This window comes from Serinus canaria, chromosome 1A (genome assembly GCF_022539315.1).
Source record: "Serinus canaria isolate serCan28SL12 chromosome 1A, serCan2020, whole genome shotgun sequence".
Classification (NCBI taxonomy): Eukaryota; Metazoa; Chordata; class Aves; order Passeriformes; family Fringillidae; genus Serinus; species Serinus canaria.
In genome coordinates, this window is record NC_066314.1 from 14,759,764 (window position 1) to 14,776,174 (window position 16,411).

General features: G+C 35.9%; 1 protein-coding gene across 2 annotated transcripts in view; it reads left to right on the forward strand.

The window, feature by feature from the left end:
• CPNE8 (copine 8) overlaps positions 1 to 16,411 on the forward strand; it is a 69,819-nt gene that overhangs the window by 23,871 nt on the left and 29,537 nt on the right. For both annotated transcript variants that reach the window (XR_007776587.1, XM_009086819.4), the window contains exons 5-10: positions 670 to 709; positions 1,464 to 1,540; positions 6,616 to 6,679; positions 9,301 to 9,404; positions 11,051 to 11,155; positions 14,171 to 14,212. Coding sequence is in view for 1 of the 2 variants with exons in the window: in XM_009086819.4 (XP_009085067.1) it covers positions 670 to 709; positions 1,464 to 1,540; positions 6,616 to 6,679; positions 9,301 to 9,404; positions 11,051 to 11,155; positions 14,171 to 14,212 (432 nt within the window). In the remaining variant the exon portion in view is untranslated. The remainder of the gene's footprint in view (positions 1 to 669; positions 710 to 1,463; positions 1,541 to 6,615; positions 6,680 to 9,300; positions 9,405 to 11,050; positions 11,156 to 14,170; positions 14,213 to 16,411) is intronic.

A 16,411-nucleotide genomic window follows, 5' to 3' on the forward strand; every position in this document is an offset into this window, starting at 1 on the left:
TAGTTACTGGTATTGAATCTGAACAGATTATTTGATAAAAATATAAATTGGTTTATTTGATAAAGGTGGAAGACTATTAAAGTACAGAGATTAGTAATCCTAATGTATGAATTTCTTACATTATTTTTTTTCAATGTCTCCTTAATTCAGAGAGGAACTTTTTTTAACTCTTGACTTGATTATGGAAGGGAAACGATGACATTTTCTAGCTGGAGGAAGGCCAAGAATATGATAAACTCAAAAGAACAAGTAAAACTCTTGCTAAAAGCAGTTTTGTTTATTGTTAGTTATTTCTGTTTGCTAATTCAAATGACTGAAAAATTACTTAAGAAAATAATTTATAAGTTAGTTTGTTTTCTAGGGTCAATTTTTAATGTTTGGTCTGCTTTTTGTCATCTTTCACTGTTCAAAAAGGAATATCAGAAGAATTTCCCTTTAAAGCTTGCACTTTGTTGAAAATTATTTAATTTCAAATAACAAGTGAACCATAGTCCTATATATGATGACTCAGTTTGTCTTCCTTACTGGGGAACTTTCATTCACAAATCTGTTTGTGTAAAATTTCACAATGGTGAAATAATTGTTTCATTTTTGTTTATTTACATAATTGTCATCAGATATGTCATCTGGTAACTCTGATACAAATTTTCTTTTTTTTTTTTCCCTCAGCTATGATGTTGACTCAAAGAGTCCTAACCTCTCAAAACATGTAAGTTCTTCCTCACTAATATAATTCCTTGTGTTAAATTGCTTACATTTCTTAAGTATGTTTATTTTCTTTTGACTCTAAGTAATATCAGGGACACAGAGACAAATACAGTAATTGGTTATGAGAGAAAACACGTGAGTATAATGTTAATGGGACATTTCTCATGCAAAGGGCATAATTAGGCATGCATGTATACCTTTTAGATATGTAATATGCTGGAATTAGTTGATACTTTTTTGGGTCCTAAAATTGTACCATGTTTTTATTGTGTCTCAGTGTTAGAAGAAACCTTCAAGACAACATGAGTATAAAAGTGGGAGTGATGAAATAGTAACTTTAACATTTAGAGATGCAAGAGTAGAATTCAGAGGCTTATCAGTGAATTTTTAAAAAATAAATACAGGAAGGCTTTGGTAAGAGAACCTTTGAGAACCTGGAGCGAAGGAAGAGAGGACAGCAGAAGGAATACTGTGTGTGTGCTTCACAGTGAAAAGATGAGACTTAGCCATTGATCTCCAATTACATCCTCACCGTAGTGGTTGTGTACTGCCTTAGAATTACATCTAAAAGTGTATCCTACTGTTATGTGAAATAGGTGGTAGTGAGTTTGTTTATGATTCACTGTTTCATAGTTATCACTAAGATGTGGTGTTCAGCAGAATCTGTTCTTCAGTAGGGAACAGCTCAGATAAATGGGAAACCAAATTTCATTGTGTGAAATACGAATTCTGAGATTGATGTTTTTGCTTTTCAGGATTTTTTGGGACAGATGTTTTGCACACTGGGAGAAATAGTGGGATCACAGGGGAGCAGACTGGAAAAATCAATTGTGTAAGTATTCTGGAATGTTAGATGAATGCATATTGCTGCATGAGGCTAGAGTTGTGGAGCTTTTTTGCTGTGAGATATCTTGATATACAGAATTGACAGATATGGCTTTTAAGAGAGAGTAAATAGTTACATGCAAGAGAAATCTTTCTTTATATAGGCTATGATGTTTTAGGTTTCATTTTGGACAATTAGCAAAGGAATTGACTAATCCATGGTTTTTGTCAACCTTGTTACATCTTGTATTAGAAATATCTTGAGTGTACTAATCTAAAAATTTTTTTTTGTTTTGGTTTGCATATTAGCACATCATAAAACTTTAATTTTTTCAAGCATTTGAGTTCCTGCAAAAAACCTTCCCAAAGAAACAGTGAAGAATCAGCTGACTAGATTATCAGATTTCTAATACAATCACACAAAATTATTAACATCAACAAATATTGTAGTTATTAAACAACAGTATTTTGTGATTCTCCCTTTAATCCCATTCTGGATATTAAAGTTTTAAAAACATGTCTAGGAAATACCCTTGAGGACTGGTACAGTAAGTGTCCTAATAGAGAAGTTGTGTTAGGCTGTGTGATTAAAAAGGTTATCTGTGAACAAATGAGAAGAGTGTCCCAATGGTAGGTGGGGGAGCCCAAATATTTGCTCTGGGTGCTTTCAGACCCATCCCAGGAGAGTCATCAGCTTTTAGAAACCTGTCTCCACACACTCAAAGAATCACAGAGGTCACTTGGTCAGAGAAAGTGCTAACTTTGAAGACACTTATATTTAGTAAGATGAAGAATCTTGCCTGACTTCTTGAAAGTCTTCAATTTTTTTTCTGTCCTCAATTAGTCAGTTATTCAATGCAGTACATTTTTTTTTCCTGAAAAATTTCTGAAATTTATTTTGAACATGTAGATTAAAAGGCATTCATTCAGCAGTCTAGCATTTGGTACAGGTTAAATGAATTCTGAAATGAGTAACAGGTGAAGTTTAAAGTTTGAAATTATCTATGAGAAAAAAAAATATCAGTGAAGATTCTGTGGAAAAGAGGTCTTACTTCACAGTTGTGTTGGCCTGTGTAAAATAATTTCTCATGGGAAATAAACTTCTTTAATTTATTTAATAAACTTTATATAAATTTCTCAGGTCTGAGTTCTGATAGTGTCTTGTATGGTAGTTAGTAAGTGAACCCAACATGTGGGGAGACACACGTTAATGAGAGAATGTTTGACTGTTTATCAGTTCTTCATAGTGTCCCTGTTTATTCTGTCATTGCTGCTTTTGACAGTGCTGTGAGTTGACAACTGTGCCTGAGTGATTGTCCATTCTGGACTCTCTGAAGTCTGGGTGTCTAGGAGACATTTCTGATATTCATGAAACTTTGCAATGCATCTCAAGATTCTTTGTAGATGTGTGCTTAATGTCTCTTAATAGTCAAACAATGAGAATTGAATTGACAATATTGCATGTCTTCCCTTCTTAGGGATATTTGAGTTTACTGGTTTGAGTTTACTGTTCTCTTTATGAAGTCAAGTCTGTGTTCTCATAGCATGAATGCTCTTTATGATTTATGAATTAAGAGAGCTTTATCTTTTCACCATATTTCTGAAGTTCATTAACATTTTCCCTCTTCAGTTCTCTGCCAATGGATGTATAAAGAAGAGAATGCTTGGTGCTGTTTTAGTCCCAATCAGCTACCCTACAGAAGTAGCACTTTTTATACTTAAGCAGTTTGAGAAGCTTGAATTCCATTCTCTGATTGGCATTCAAGTAAGCCCTGATGTTCTTTCAAAATGAAAATTAGAAAGACTTGAAGCTTATCATTCTCTAGAAGAAGCTCTATCTACCTTAGACATTTGCAAAAGTCTTACACAATTCAGGATTTCATGGCTGCTGTGAGCTGTCCAGCTTCAGTCAGATTTTGGATCATCAGGGAAGGTTACCTGAGGAAGTCTACAGTGAAAAGATAGTCTTGTCCTTCCTCAAAGTTAAAGTAAAATATCTCAAACCTGGAGGGTCACCATTGCTGTGGTCAATCAGGAAGGCTGAAACACACCTTGCACTTATCTTCATGGCAAGTACAAAAGTGAAGGTACACAATTCACATTTTTCTTTGCCTACATGGTGTGCATGCCTTGCAGTTTCATTGGTGTTACAAGCACCAGTGAATTACACCTCTGAGGCATACACTTGACAGTATTTCTTCTTGGCAGTTGTGAGATTGTCCCCTGAACCTCCCTCTCTGTTTCTGATACCATTAAGGACTTCGGGATTTTATGCAGTCTGTCACAGGAGAGTCTTGCTCCCAGTATTGTAGTGTGGTAGCCTGTTATCCTTGTGACAGTGAGCATTTTTTGCTCAAGAACATACTTTGGTCTTGCACTTTATTTTACAGACTGGCCAGATACAGATGTGAACATTTGTTTTGGATAATTTCTATTGGAAAATAATTCTAGTAATTCAAAGAAGGTGAAATGGTTAATGTGACATTTTAACAGTAATGTTTGTTCTCTTTACCTGTTGGGTTACTAGATTCATTAACTGCCTTCTCAAGACAAGCTCCATGTGTAGGATTTACTCTGCCTGGCCTCTCATGTTCCAGCTGTTCTGGCATGAAAGGACAATGTGCAGACTCATCCACTTCCCGAAATGCCGCACTTTTGTTCTCTCGAGAGTGTCACCTGCTCAGAGATTATCCAAAATTAGATCTCTGCACATTCTGTCTTCCTTGAGAGAAGATGCTAGCCACATTTGTAACTTTGAGCAGTGGTTTTTTCCAGGATCTGCTAAGTGCATTCCTGTAGGGATTTCCTTTGATGAGGAGATAGGGCCATTGCAAAGCTTAATGAGCATTCTATGCTAGTTATCCACATCTGAGTGCCATTGCCTGCTAATGAGGCTCTACTGGGGCAGCTGGCCTATTATGTGAAGTTCTTTTTCCTGTCATTTTGCTGTGAACATAGCTGATAGAAAAAATACCTGAACTTCCCATATATATTTGTCCTGTCCTTTTATTTGTGGGTGTGAATGTCAGAGGGCTAGGCTCTGCAAAATCAGGGATAAGCCTGTACATTTTTGAATGACCTGAAAGATATTCCATCCTCTGCCTCATTGCAATTCCAGTTTGCGAAATTGGAGGCTTTTTTTCACCTCTTGGGTTTGAATTTCCACGTAAATGCTCGTCTTTTACACAGGCTCTGTAAAGGTCCTCATTTCAGTATTAGTTAAAGCCCAAGTATTCTTCAGAGTGTCCTTTTAAACTTCTCTTGGTGCTGCAGATGTGGTGCTTCAATTGTGGAATCATTTATTTTGAGAAATCAATAATTATTTCTCAAGACTGTGTCTTATATAGACATGCAGGTATTGTTGAAAGCCTTTCTTTGATAACGGTTGTCTGTTCTGTTCCTCTACCAGAGCTTCTCTACCTGCTCCTTGAAATGCTGTCCAAAAAGAGGTGATCGCTGTAGAGAAGCCTACAGGTTCTGGACTCCTAAGCCAGTAGACCCACTGAATGCAGATTTTCACTTTTTAGTTTCACACTTAGACTGGCACATTTTCTATATCTGAGTTTCAGATAACTAGCCCTCAATGGTGGCGTTGACTGCAGTTATACAATGAAGATTACAGTTAATATAGCTCTCTCTATCTATCTATCTATCTATCTATCTATCTATCTATCTATCTATCTCTCTCTCTCTCTCTCTCTCTCTCTCTCTCTCTCTCTCTCTCTCTCTCTCATTATTATCCCACAAACCCAGATCTGTAACTCTTTCCAGAGAAACCCTGAGAAACTAGTTGCCCAAATACAAATTTTCTATCATAATTTCCGTGCTATAGAACCAGTTCCAGGGTAGCTCACTACCATCTATCCCTTGGAGCTAAGGAAGATGAACAATGGCACTGCATTCTAGATTTAAGCACATGGAACTCTTTTGATGCTTGTCTTTAACATAGTATTGGTCAGTATTTCTCTGGCAATTGGAAAGACTGGTCTGTAATGATGAATATCTAATTTTTTTTTCATACTTGAATTTTGACCAGCTTGAAATTATTTTATTATTTTCTTACAGAGCATTATTGCTAGTTAAAGTTTGTTCCATTTGCCTGATCTGTGACCACTGAAGTTTTTCTCAGGATGCTTACTTTACACTTAGGGATTTTTTTTCCTAATGAATGATTTTTAAGGGAATTTGTAAGAGAACAAACTCTTAAGTGTCTGTAAATGGTCCAGTACTATTTTCATGTATGTAGACTTAAGCATATTAAGTTTGTACTTAATAGCATCAAAAACTGTACGAGTCATTTGATAGAGTTTTTAGTCCCTAAATAATGAGAACTTGATCTGAAGAGAAATTCTGTGCTAGTCTTGATGAAGTATTTCACCTCTTTATGAACAATCATGTTAATATTTTCCTTCTTTTATAAGTCCCATGGCCTCCTGTGTTGAGTGTGTCCCCGTCCAAAAGGCTGCTGGCACTGAATACTATCAGATTATGTGTGGGTTTTCTGTTTTTCTGCTGCTTTTTATGCTGAGGAACTGTTTTTTGGGATTTCTGGTGTTGCAGCCTGTGTTTTTAATTGCTGTCTGAGTGAATAGTAATTTCTTTTGCAACTCCTGTATCAGATACAATGGTGAGATTATTATGTGTCTTCATAGACATTTCAGAATAAATGTTGTAAAATAATGCTGGTGTTTACTTTTAACTATATTTTAGGTATTTTTTTAAAGTAAAATTTGCAATAGGATGTTTTTCACAAATCAGTTGTGGTCATCACAAAAGGATACACCAATGGGAGGGTGGATAGTAAACTTCTGATACTGTTTTAACCTATTGAAACTATGAATGCTGTTTCCTTTAAAATCAAAACTGATTTGTTTCTTTCTTGTTAGAATAAATATGCAACTCATTTACCAATTCACTTAGGATAAACCAACTTTTTAACACAGAACAAGTGGCTGAAGAGGGAAACTGAATTGCATGCCATCAGCTTTGAGACTTGAAAACTTACCTTGTGCTCTCTGTGTCAGTTGTAATTTTCATACATGATATTAAGGAACTAAGGTGATATGGTTGTGTATTTTGCAGAGGAATTCCTGGGAAGAAGTGTGGAACAGTCATAGTAACAGCAGAGGAACTAGGGTGTTGCAGAGTAAGTGTGCTCATTGCTTTCCAAAAATAACATGAAAATTATTTTGTGATTTACACTGCACTGGATTGTTAATGGTATAACTTACAAATTTGCATTTTGTGCTTTATGTAAGAAGTTGGAATACTGTTTTCCTTTAAGCTGCTCTTAGTTTTAGAGAGAAGAAACAGAAAGAAGCAGAAGCCAATGCTCAGTATCTCATGCATTCTCTCTAATGCTCCTTCATGTCCTCACTCTCTCACAGTCTCTTGCAACGTCTCAGCAGCTGTCACGTACTTGATCTTCTGGATTTCTGTATTTTATCTAAATTTTTACAGCTCGTATTCAGGATGTCAGTGAGTTCTGGAATCACTGAATTGCTGAGGTTGGAAAAGACCTTGGAAGATTGTTTAGTCCAATACTGCTGCCCCTCTTAGGGCAGGTTCCTCAGGGCTCTGTGCAGTTGGATTTTGAGTCCAAGTGATCTCCACAATTTCTCTGTTACAGCTTTTCAGCACACTAAGAGTGAAAAGGCTTTTCCTTGTATTTAAATAAAATTTCTCACATTTCAAGTATGTACATATTGCAACCTTTTCTTCCTCTGGATGCCACTAACCATAGGCTGTTTATTCCCTAGTGTCATGTACTTACACAAATTGGTAAACCTTCTGTTTTCCAGGCTAGGTAATTTCAACTCTCTCTGCCTTTCCCCAGATGAGAGATGGTCCAATCCCTTAATCATTTTAGTGATGCTTTTGCTGGAATTGCTTCAGCATGTTTGTGTCTTCCTTGTACTGGGGAGCCTAGAAGAGTGCTCCAGGAATGAACAGTGCTTCAGCAGTGGCCTCACCCAAGCTGAGTCTCTTCCTTCAACTTTCTGTCAGCACTCTTAGTTATGTAGCCCAGCAGGCTGTTGGCCTTTGTTGCCAAGGGCACATTGATCAACTTGGTGTCCACCAAGCCCCTTCAGTCCTCTTCTGCCCGGCTGCTTTCCAGCTGCTTGGCCTGCAGTCTGTCCCTGTGCATAGGGCTTTTCCCCTTCATGTGCAGTACCTGCATTTTGCTCTGTTGAACCCCATGAGGTTCATATTGGTCAGTTTTTCCAGCCCATACAGATGTCTCTGAATGACAGCAGTATAAACTGCTATTTCTAGTTCAGCATTCTTGGCCCATTTTTGATGCCTTGGGTACACTGCTAGTGACTGGTCCCAGGTGGACTTTGTGCCATTCAATATGACCCTTTGAAGCCCAGCACTTCAGCCATTTTTCAATGTCCCTCACTGTCCAGTTTTCTACTCTATAATTCATTAGTTTGTGAGCAAGGTTTTATGGGGGACACTGTATAAGGCCATGCTAAGGTGAAGAATAAATGTCCACTACGTTCCTCTCATCCAATCAGCCACTCATTTTGTGAGGAAAGGATTCCAGTGGATCAGGCATGAATTTCCCCTTTGTAAAACCTTTGTGATGTCTCTTAGCCACCTTCTTCTTTTTCATGTGTTTGCATATGTTTTCCAGGATTTTTTGTTCTATCATCATCTCAGGGTTTGAGATAAAACTGGCTTGGATCCTCTTGCCCTTTCTCAAAGACACAGGAGAACTTCCTCTGAACATCATAACTTTATAGGGGTAATTGAAAGTGGCCCCACAGTAATATTAGACAACTTCATCAGCTCTCTCAGGTGCATCCTACCAAGTCCCATGGACTTCTGTGTGTCTGGTCTGTTTTAAATGTTCCTTTCCTGGTCCTCCACTATCAAGCACAAGTTATCCTTGTTCCAGACTTTATCGGGTCTGGGTTTCAGGTGTCCCAAGAATCTCGAAGGCAAATCTTAGCAGTAAGGTAGAAAGCTATGAGAAAGACATAGAAAGACATAGAAAAGCTATGAGAAACCTGGACCTTGCAATGTCCTTTGTCACCTGGTCTCCTGCCCCACTCAGTGGTGAGCCCACATTTTCTGTCATCATCCTCTTGTTGCTGTTGCGCCTCAAGATCTGTTTATGGAACAATCTTCCAGCAGGCCCTGCCCCAGTTAGCTGGTGAGTCTGCTGCAAGTTTATCTTTGCATTTACAATCCTTTTCTCGTTCTTGACTTTGCCCAAAGAGATGGTGTGTGTGACTTTCAGTTTGCCTGATCACAGTGAAGAAACTTGTATCTGTATTTGTTGTCAGGATGTACTTGGTACCTTTCAGGCTCATTTTCTTGAAGGTTCAGACTCTTAAGAGCCAGCAGCTATTTGCTTGACAGGCAGTAGGAACAGACAACAACAGGTCAAAGTCATTGAAGGAATGAGGCTGAGTCGTGCCTGACTGGAGTTTTAAAAATTACTTTTAATATACTTTCCTTGCCTAGGCATCTACTTCTTTCAGAATGGAGTTTTGGATGTCAGAAAATCCTTGAAAAATCCTGAGCCATTTTAGCATAGAAAATTGTTCTTTTTCTGGTGTTCCTACAAAGGAATTGTTGGTTCCAGCCATTCAAACTGCACAATGAAGACATTGCACAAATGTGGATATGTAGAGAGCATTTAGAAGACAGATACCCCCATTTATTTTGTTTTTTATTTGCATAGTTTAGTCAGTTTTTGTTTTTAGTGTAGTGGAGGGCATGCTGTCTGTAATTTTTCTTTATTACCCATTTCAGGATTCAGTTTTAATGCAGTTTTGTGCAAACAAGCTAGACAAGAAGGACTTCTTTGGGAAATCCGATCCTTTCCTTGTATTTCATCGAAGCAATGAAGATGGCAGGTAGGTGCCTGTTAAGTATTTCTGCTGCTAATCATTGGGCAACTTAATTATTTACAGATAATATAGTTCTCATTTTTTTACTTTTTCCATATTAAGCTGTGTTTCTTTTATAATGTTTGTTGGATTTCAGTTTGTCACGTTAGGCAGTATAGGAATAAAACTATTACAACAAATTGTTCAAACATTGCAATTGAGGATTTTAAGAGGTAAGTGTCTCATAAATATAGAGCATTGTGACAATAAATAGTAATAAAATAGCTAAATAGTTTTACTTTTGTGAAGATATAGTATGTATTTAAATGAAATAGAATTCTCAAAGAAAATTGTAGATGCAAAATATGCTAATGCTTAGAAATTGTGTTTCGATAAAAACGTTTTATGATGCAAATTTAAATTAGGAAGTATCTTTTATCTTTTTGACATAGTTCTAGGAAATTGAATTAAAAATCCTTGAAATAGAATTTATATTTTTTACAAATGGCTGTTTGCTACATTCATGCTTTAATTCATTAAAGAAGACTAATCTCTTCTATTCTACTGCTAAGCCTCGACATGCACTGGTCAACACCACACTCTGCCTTTGTGGGGCTCTACTAGCAGGTTAAGATTTCTTGAAAACTGAAAGTCCTCACATCTAACATGTACCAAACCAAACCAAGTATCATGATACATGATGCTACTTTTCTCTGTAGCTTAACTGGAACAGTTGTTAACATAAATCTGTTTATGGGTATGTGTGTCTGTTACCTGCTTTTTTTCTCTTGGAGGCAGATGATAGGAACAGTTTCCTGAGTAAACACTGCCTATGTAAAACTGCAAGCCTGGAGGAGTTATGGCTCCTTTGCAAGTGGCATTAAGGTCACTTGTGACATTTCTCTGGGTATTACTGGGAGTGCTGGCAATGCAGCCTAAAAGTGTAGGTGTTTGGGGCACTAGGAGGACATTCCCTCAAAGGATAACTTTCATTGCAACTGGATGAAGAATTTCAGTAATGATTTCACCAGTGACTGTGTTCTTGCTTTCTGTTGAACAATTCAGTCCGCAAGATGGGAGTTCAAAAGAGGTATTTTAATTTTGCATCATTTAGAGACAGCAGAATATGCAAATAGAGTTCATGAGAGAAGGTGATCATTGAATCTCAGAGGCTTACATGTTTTACCTAAGACAGCCCTGGTTAAAAATTCATGGACATAAAATGGAGAGTAAAAATCTGAAAGCCATCATTCCCTTGGCTCAGTTTCTTAATGTCTTAGCAAGAGTCAGATCCTCACAAGATTGCTTTCTTTCTGGATCTGTGACTAATTCCTGCATGTTACAAGGTCTGTTTAAACTAGTGGGATGGAAACTGCTCTTCCTTGAAATAGTCACTGAATGGTTATAGATCCTGTTGAAGTTTCGGGTAAAAACATTTCAGATTAAGAGTTATTTAGCACTTTAGTCTGTATTCTCTCTCCAGCAGGTCTCCTCAGTCTTCCCTTCCTTCTGATTTCACCATATTTCTCTTTTTCTTACCTTATATTTTATATGCACATGGTATGTATGAATGATTACAGCTCCATTCCATCTTCGATGACACAAAAGAAAAAGTAAATAAATACAAAATTTATTTATATTTTTTGTATCTTTATTTTTTGTATTAATTGCAGTTTTACAATCTGCCACAAAACAGAAGTTGTGAAAAATACATTGAATCCAGTGTGGCAGGCATTCAAGATTTCTGTCAGAGCACTGTGTAATGGAGACTATGACCGGTAAGATGTAGCTTAAGTTTTTAAGCATATACATTTTTTTTCTCCTTAATTCATGTGTTCTTTATTTAATCAATATTTTGAATGGATAATAGATGTTCAAAAGGATTTTGAAAGGATAATAGGTGTTCAAAACCGTTCATCACATTAAAGAATTTAGAAAAATAAAGCAAATATGCTAAATCTGTAGGAAATGCTATTGGTGTTTTCTGGAAAAAGCTCTTTGCTCTCTGTGGGGTGAATTAGAAAGAAAAGACTAATTTAACACATGGTCTCTGTGACAAGTGTACAGAAATATTTTTTAATGTTTCAATGAGAAACAATGAGGATCTGTTTTCCTTTTGTGCCAATGCAATGTCAGAGGGTGCTGATAAATGAAAGTCTTTAAAGTACATAGATCAGTAGATGACAAACACAGAAGGTAGTCATCTTCAGATCTGAAGTTTTCAGTGGTGCCATGCAAAAGGATCTATCTTTAGGTGGTAGTAATAACATGTTTTTAATCAACATTTTACCACTAATAATAAACAAATTAGTTCAGTGGAAATGGGTGTTTTTAGACTCCTTAAAAATGGCCATGTTGGTTACTCTTTCACTTAGATGCAATAAAAACGAAGCAATTTTTTAATGAGCATATTAAAATAGAATTTTTTACTTGTATTTGGGTTAATGTGCATAATGCATAAGCAAAGTAGTATTCATTAGGCTAGTCTCTGAACACTGCACTGTTTATCATACTAAAGAAAAAGGTTTTCATAATAATTAGAAAAGATGTTGTGGTGCAGGCATATTAAAATAACTCCAGCATTCCAAATTAAGGGAACTTGAAAGTGTAATAGCACTCCTCAAATAATTTTTGTGTATCTACTGTTGACGTGCTTTCAACATGATGTGCCCAGTGAATAAAGGCTCCATGGGACTTCATAGTCCTGCATACAACAATCATGTTTCAAATTAAGAAGTAGTCATTAGCTCTCAGGTTAATTCAAATTAACCTGCTGAAAATCCAGAAAAAACTTCAGAGGTTTGGGGTTTTTTAGTTAGAAAACCCTTCTTTCTAAAGGTAAGGATTAACTTCCTAATATCCACGTGGTAATACTTAAAACACAAACCCCAGAGGTCTCTTTCAGATAATGATAGTTTCACAGATAAAGTTTTGGGAGCTCTGGGTTCTGTGATAGATGTGAAAGGTGGGAATAATGTCCTTAGTAAAAGTATGTCTCAGTGAATGTTTGTATCGGTGTTGGGGAGACTAAATCTTCAGGTAATACGTGCTTCTTAGTGAACTCTGGCCATGTTTTCTTTAGGGAATGACCAGGATTTGCTTAATTTTTCTAAAACTATGCAATTATACAGTGCTTTCAGACCTCACAGGAATGGCATTGCAGTACTGCAGTAGTACTTAGTGTCTAATGTCTTTGTTCTTTCTTTCTCTTAGTCTGAGCTGTCAAAAAGCACTTACAGTTATTTTCTGCATAAAAGTTTTAAAACAGATACCCAGCTCTAACCTTGATTATTTTTAAATTAAAGTTTTTTGTTTTTTTTATATTAAACTAGGAAACCATCCTCTTAACTGTGTCCTTTAAGGTAAAGGTTAAGTTTCAGTGTGTGAAGATTGGAAAGGTCTTTTAATATCTTGCATGTCATGCAAAATAGATAAAAGTCAAGATCCGTAATTAATCCTTTAATATGAAATAAATTTCATATTAAAGAGAGGAGCTTTATTCAAGGACAAATTGCTCTTACTGCAGTTACCTGAAGACCCTTCTCAGGAATTTATCTTGATATTTTTAATAATTTATTTTGACAGTCTGAGTTTTCTCATTGAGATGATTTTGCTATTTAGACACAGATTTGTAAGACTATTCAAACTTAAATCCCACTAAACCTTACATAAATCTTAACTTAGTGATGTGTTCTGTCTGTCATAACTGGTTTTAAAATGGAAGTAAAATAATGGTTGTCTAGGGAAAAAACGTTGTGATATTGCCTTTTTTTGTTGAGTTCCTCTGAAGGTGAAAGTCGGTTCCCTTGAAAGTTGAAATACTTGGTAGGATAGGAGGCTTGGAGTTGTTTTTCACTTTGTTCTGCAGAACAACTTTCACTTTAATCAGTTTTCATTGTAAGGTAACTTAAATCCAACCTGAGTTATGCAAGAGCTATAAAATATAACAAATAGGTGTAATTAAGAGCCTTTAAATTGAGTTGAAAAGAGGTGACATCCAGACAAAGCAAGTCCTTCTTTTCCTATTTTGTAATATCATTAAAAATATGAAAAACATCCAGGTGTGAATTGCTTGATATTATATTGTATATCATATCAGCTGTTGCTCAGCTTTATCCCCGGAGTCCCTTCTTAGTAAAGAAAATGAATCAATATATATTTGACTGTATGTAATTGGAAGAATGAGGAGCAGCTTCCATGGAAGCAAATTACAAAGTAATTGCTGCTTAGATTCTTGTTCCCTCTATTAATAAGACAGCCCTGATGACTTCACTTCATGTGAAACTGTTCTGAAGAATAAAAGTAAGTTACGTTGCTGCTTAAAATATGGGAGGTGGTTTTTTTTCTATCCCATGTTCAGTTGAGTTTAGGCCAAATAGGATTCACTGCTGGTGGTAGTTGAATTTGCTTACATACATGCACTTTCTATTGTGAAAGGAGGTGAACAAAGCTGTGTGCTATCTCTATCCTCATATATCTTTCCTGTTTCAGCAAGGATGTTGATGATAAGATGCTCTGTAGTAGTTGCATTTTAAGAAATCCATTCTTGAAGTATGTGAAATACGATTGATCTTTACTTGAGAAATGTCTGGTTTTTCCTTTTTATCTGTTTCCCAGTCGTCCCTGAAGCAAGGTTAGAGCTGCCCTCAAGGGTTCACTTTACTCATAAGGAAACAGTTCCTAAAAACTTTGTTAATACTTTAAGGTTTAAAGAATCATTTCATTTAATGTGTAATCTGGTTACATATATAACATTTTAATAGGGTTGTGTTGTTTTGTTTTTTTGATTTTAGGACAATTAAAGTAGAAGTATATGACTGGGATAGAGATGGGAGGTAAGATATTTTTTTCTGTTAAACCTAAGGGTTATTCCTTCCTGAATATACACATTGCAAAATATATAAATATTTAGTGTCCAGCATAACATTAGAGAAATTTAGTTATTTGTCAATACTTAGAGGAACAGGTACTGGAAAAATTCTGCTGTGATACAGCTTTGTTTTGGAGTTGTGGTAAATACTGATGCAGTAGCCTATTTCAAACCTGCTGTGTGTATATTCATCCAGGGAACGTGATAAAATGCACGTGCCTGCAGTGGCTACTTGTGGTGGTCTAAATATTGCAATGTAGAAGCTACTTATTCATTACCTTAATTTCACATTGGGTCTGAATGTTCATTTCCATGTCTGTCTTCATCAAAATGTTATTGTAAACTCAGGAGTTGGAAGACCTGAGTTTTGTCCTTGAAAGAGGACAGTGGAATATACATGGAAATTCTGTTGCTAAATTCAGGAGGCATCTCTGTTATTCTTAAGAACTGTGAACCCCAGTGTACTGGCTATACATTTTTTTCTGAAGAAATGAGCTTATCAAATTGCCTTTATTTTGACAAACAAGGTACAATTATTGTTTAACACAATGGATTCATACCTCTTGTTCCTTTAAAAATGTTTGAGCTTATATCTTCATGCTTTGACTAGAACCTGTGTTCATAAATCTTGGTACTAGAACTGAAATTTAATACAGTAATATCTTTATTTCCATTTATCTTTAAGTTGGTCTGTCTTAATTATTTCCTATTAATCGTTACTTAAATTTTAAAATATAGAGTATGCACTTGCATTTTGATTTTTAAAAGCATATTATTTATTCTACAGTAATATCTTTAATACAACCAAAGCAATTTGCTTCTAGTATTAGAGATAATGATATTGTGCTTCTCTGGCAATGTCTTGTAATCATAGTAGGCAAATTTATCCTGTGCTACTGTTCATTACCTTGCTGACAAGATCCAAATGCCTATTCAGCTTTCTTCAGTTATAATTTTGTCTTTTTGGTTTTCCATCATGAAGCCTGTTGATTTACAAGCATTCTTACCTCACAGTTACCCTCTATGAATACCTGCCAGTGTAAATTCATCCTTCTTGATTAGATATTCCCTGGAGAGAAATAACATTTATACATAACATATTCTAGCAATTGAAATAAGTGTCTTTAAATTAAAAAGCCATACTAGCAAAAAATCGTTGCATCCCTGTTAGAATTCAGGCAAATCCTTAAAAATTTTAAATGTTTGTGTATAAACCACATTTTTTTTAAAAAATCTAGCAATGAAAAGTTAAATTGTATTGCCACAATATATATTTTATCAAGGTATCAAACCCCATGTGCTGTATCCCTTTATTCAAAATCTGTAAGACTAAAAAAAAAAAGGAAGAAATCTGACAAAGAACACTAAGTAACTGCCAGTCTGAGTGAAATCTTGAACATACTGTGGATTTTAGGCAATCATTAGCCTCTCCAGTCTGAAATAGTTTCAAATATTATCTGTGTTTGCTCACATCACAATGTGAATACCTATAAAGTTAATATCTAAAAACCAAAAAGTGAAGGATACCATTTACATGGTTTCCTTTTTCCTCTAATGGTGTGATATTTTCTGCTTTTTGCTTTCTGTCTATTTTGAATTTAGAAGCACAGAGAGCACTGACATCTTTAATGTAACATTCCTCTGAAAGATGACATAGAACTCATCTCATGTGACTTTAGACAATGCAAAAATCAGACAAGTAGATTGAACTAATCATTTAAGCTACTTCACTGGCTTACAGGGGAAAATGGTCTGACTGAATCCATCCTACCTGGAATAAATTGCCAGCTGGTGGTGCCTATAAACCCACATAGTGATCATAGCAAAACAGAAGTGCCTAATTTAACTCTGGCATTGCCAAGTGTATCTGAAATGAATCCCATTCAGGAGTTACTCTTAACAATTTTTTGTACAACTCTGCTGTTCCTCAGTTTGTATTAATTTCCATTTGTGATGGACAGTTTTTAAGCTGCTGTTACACCAGCTGGACACTTCACCACGCTGAATCTGTTTGCTCCAGAGATGTGCAGACTGGGCAGGACCAATCTTTGAAAGATTGCCTGCTCTCCAGATAGCAAAGCAAGTTATTCTGAATATTACAGGCTGTTCTGCAATCAGGAAGACAAAATTATGGTGCATATACTTGATTTCTGAATAATGTCTT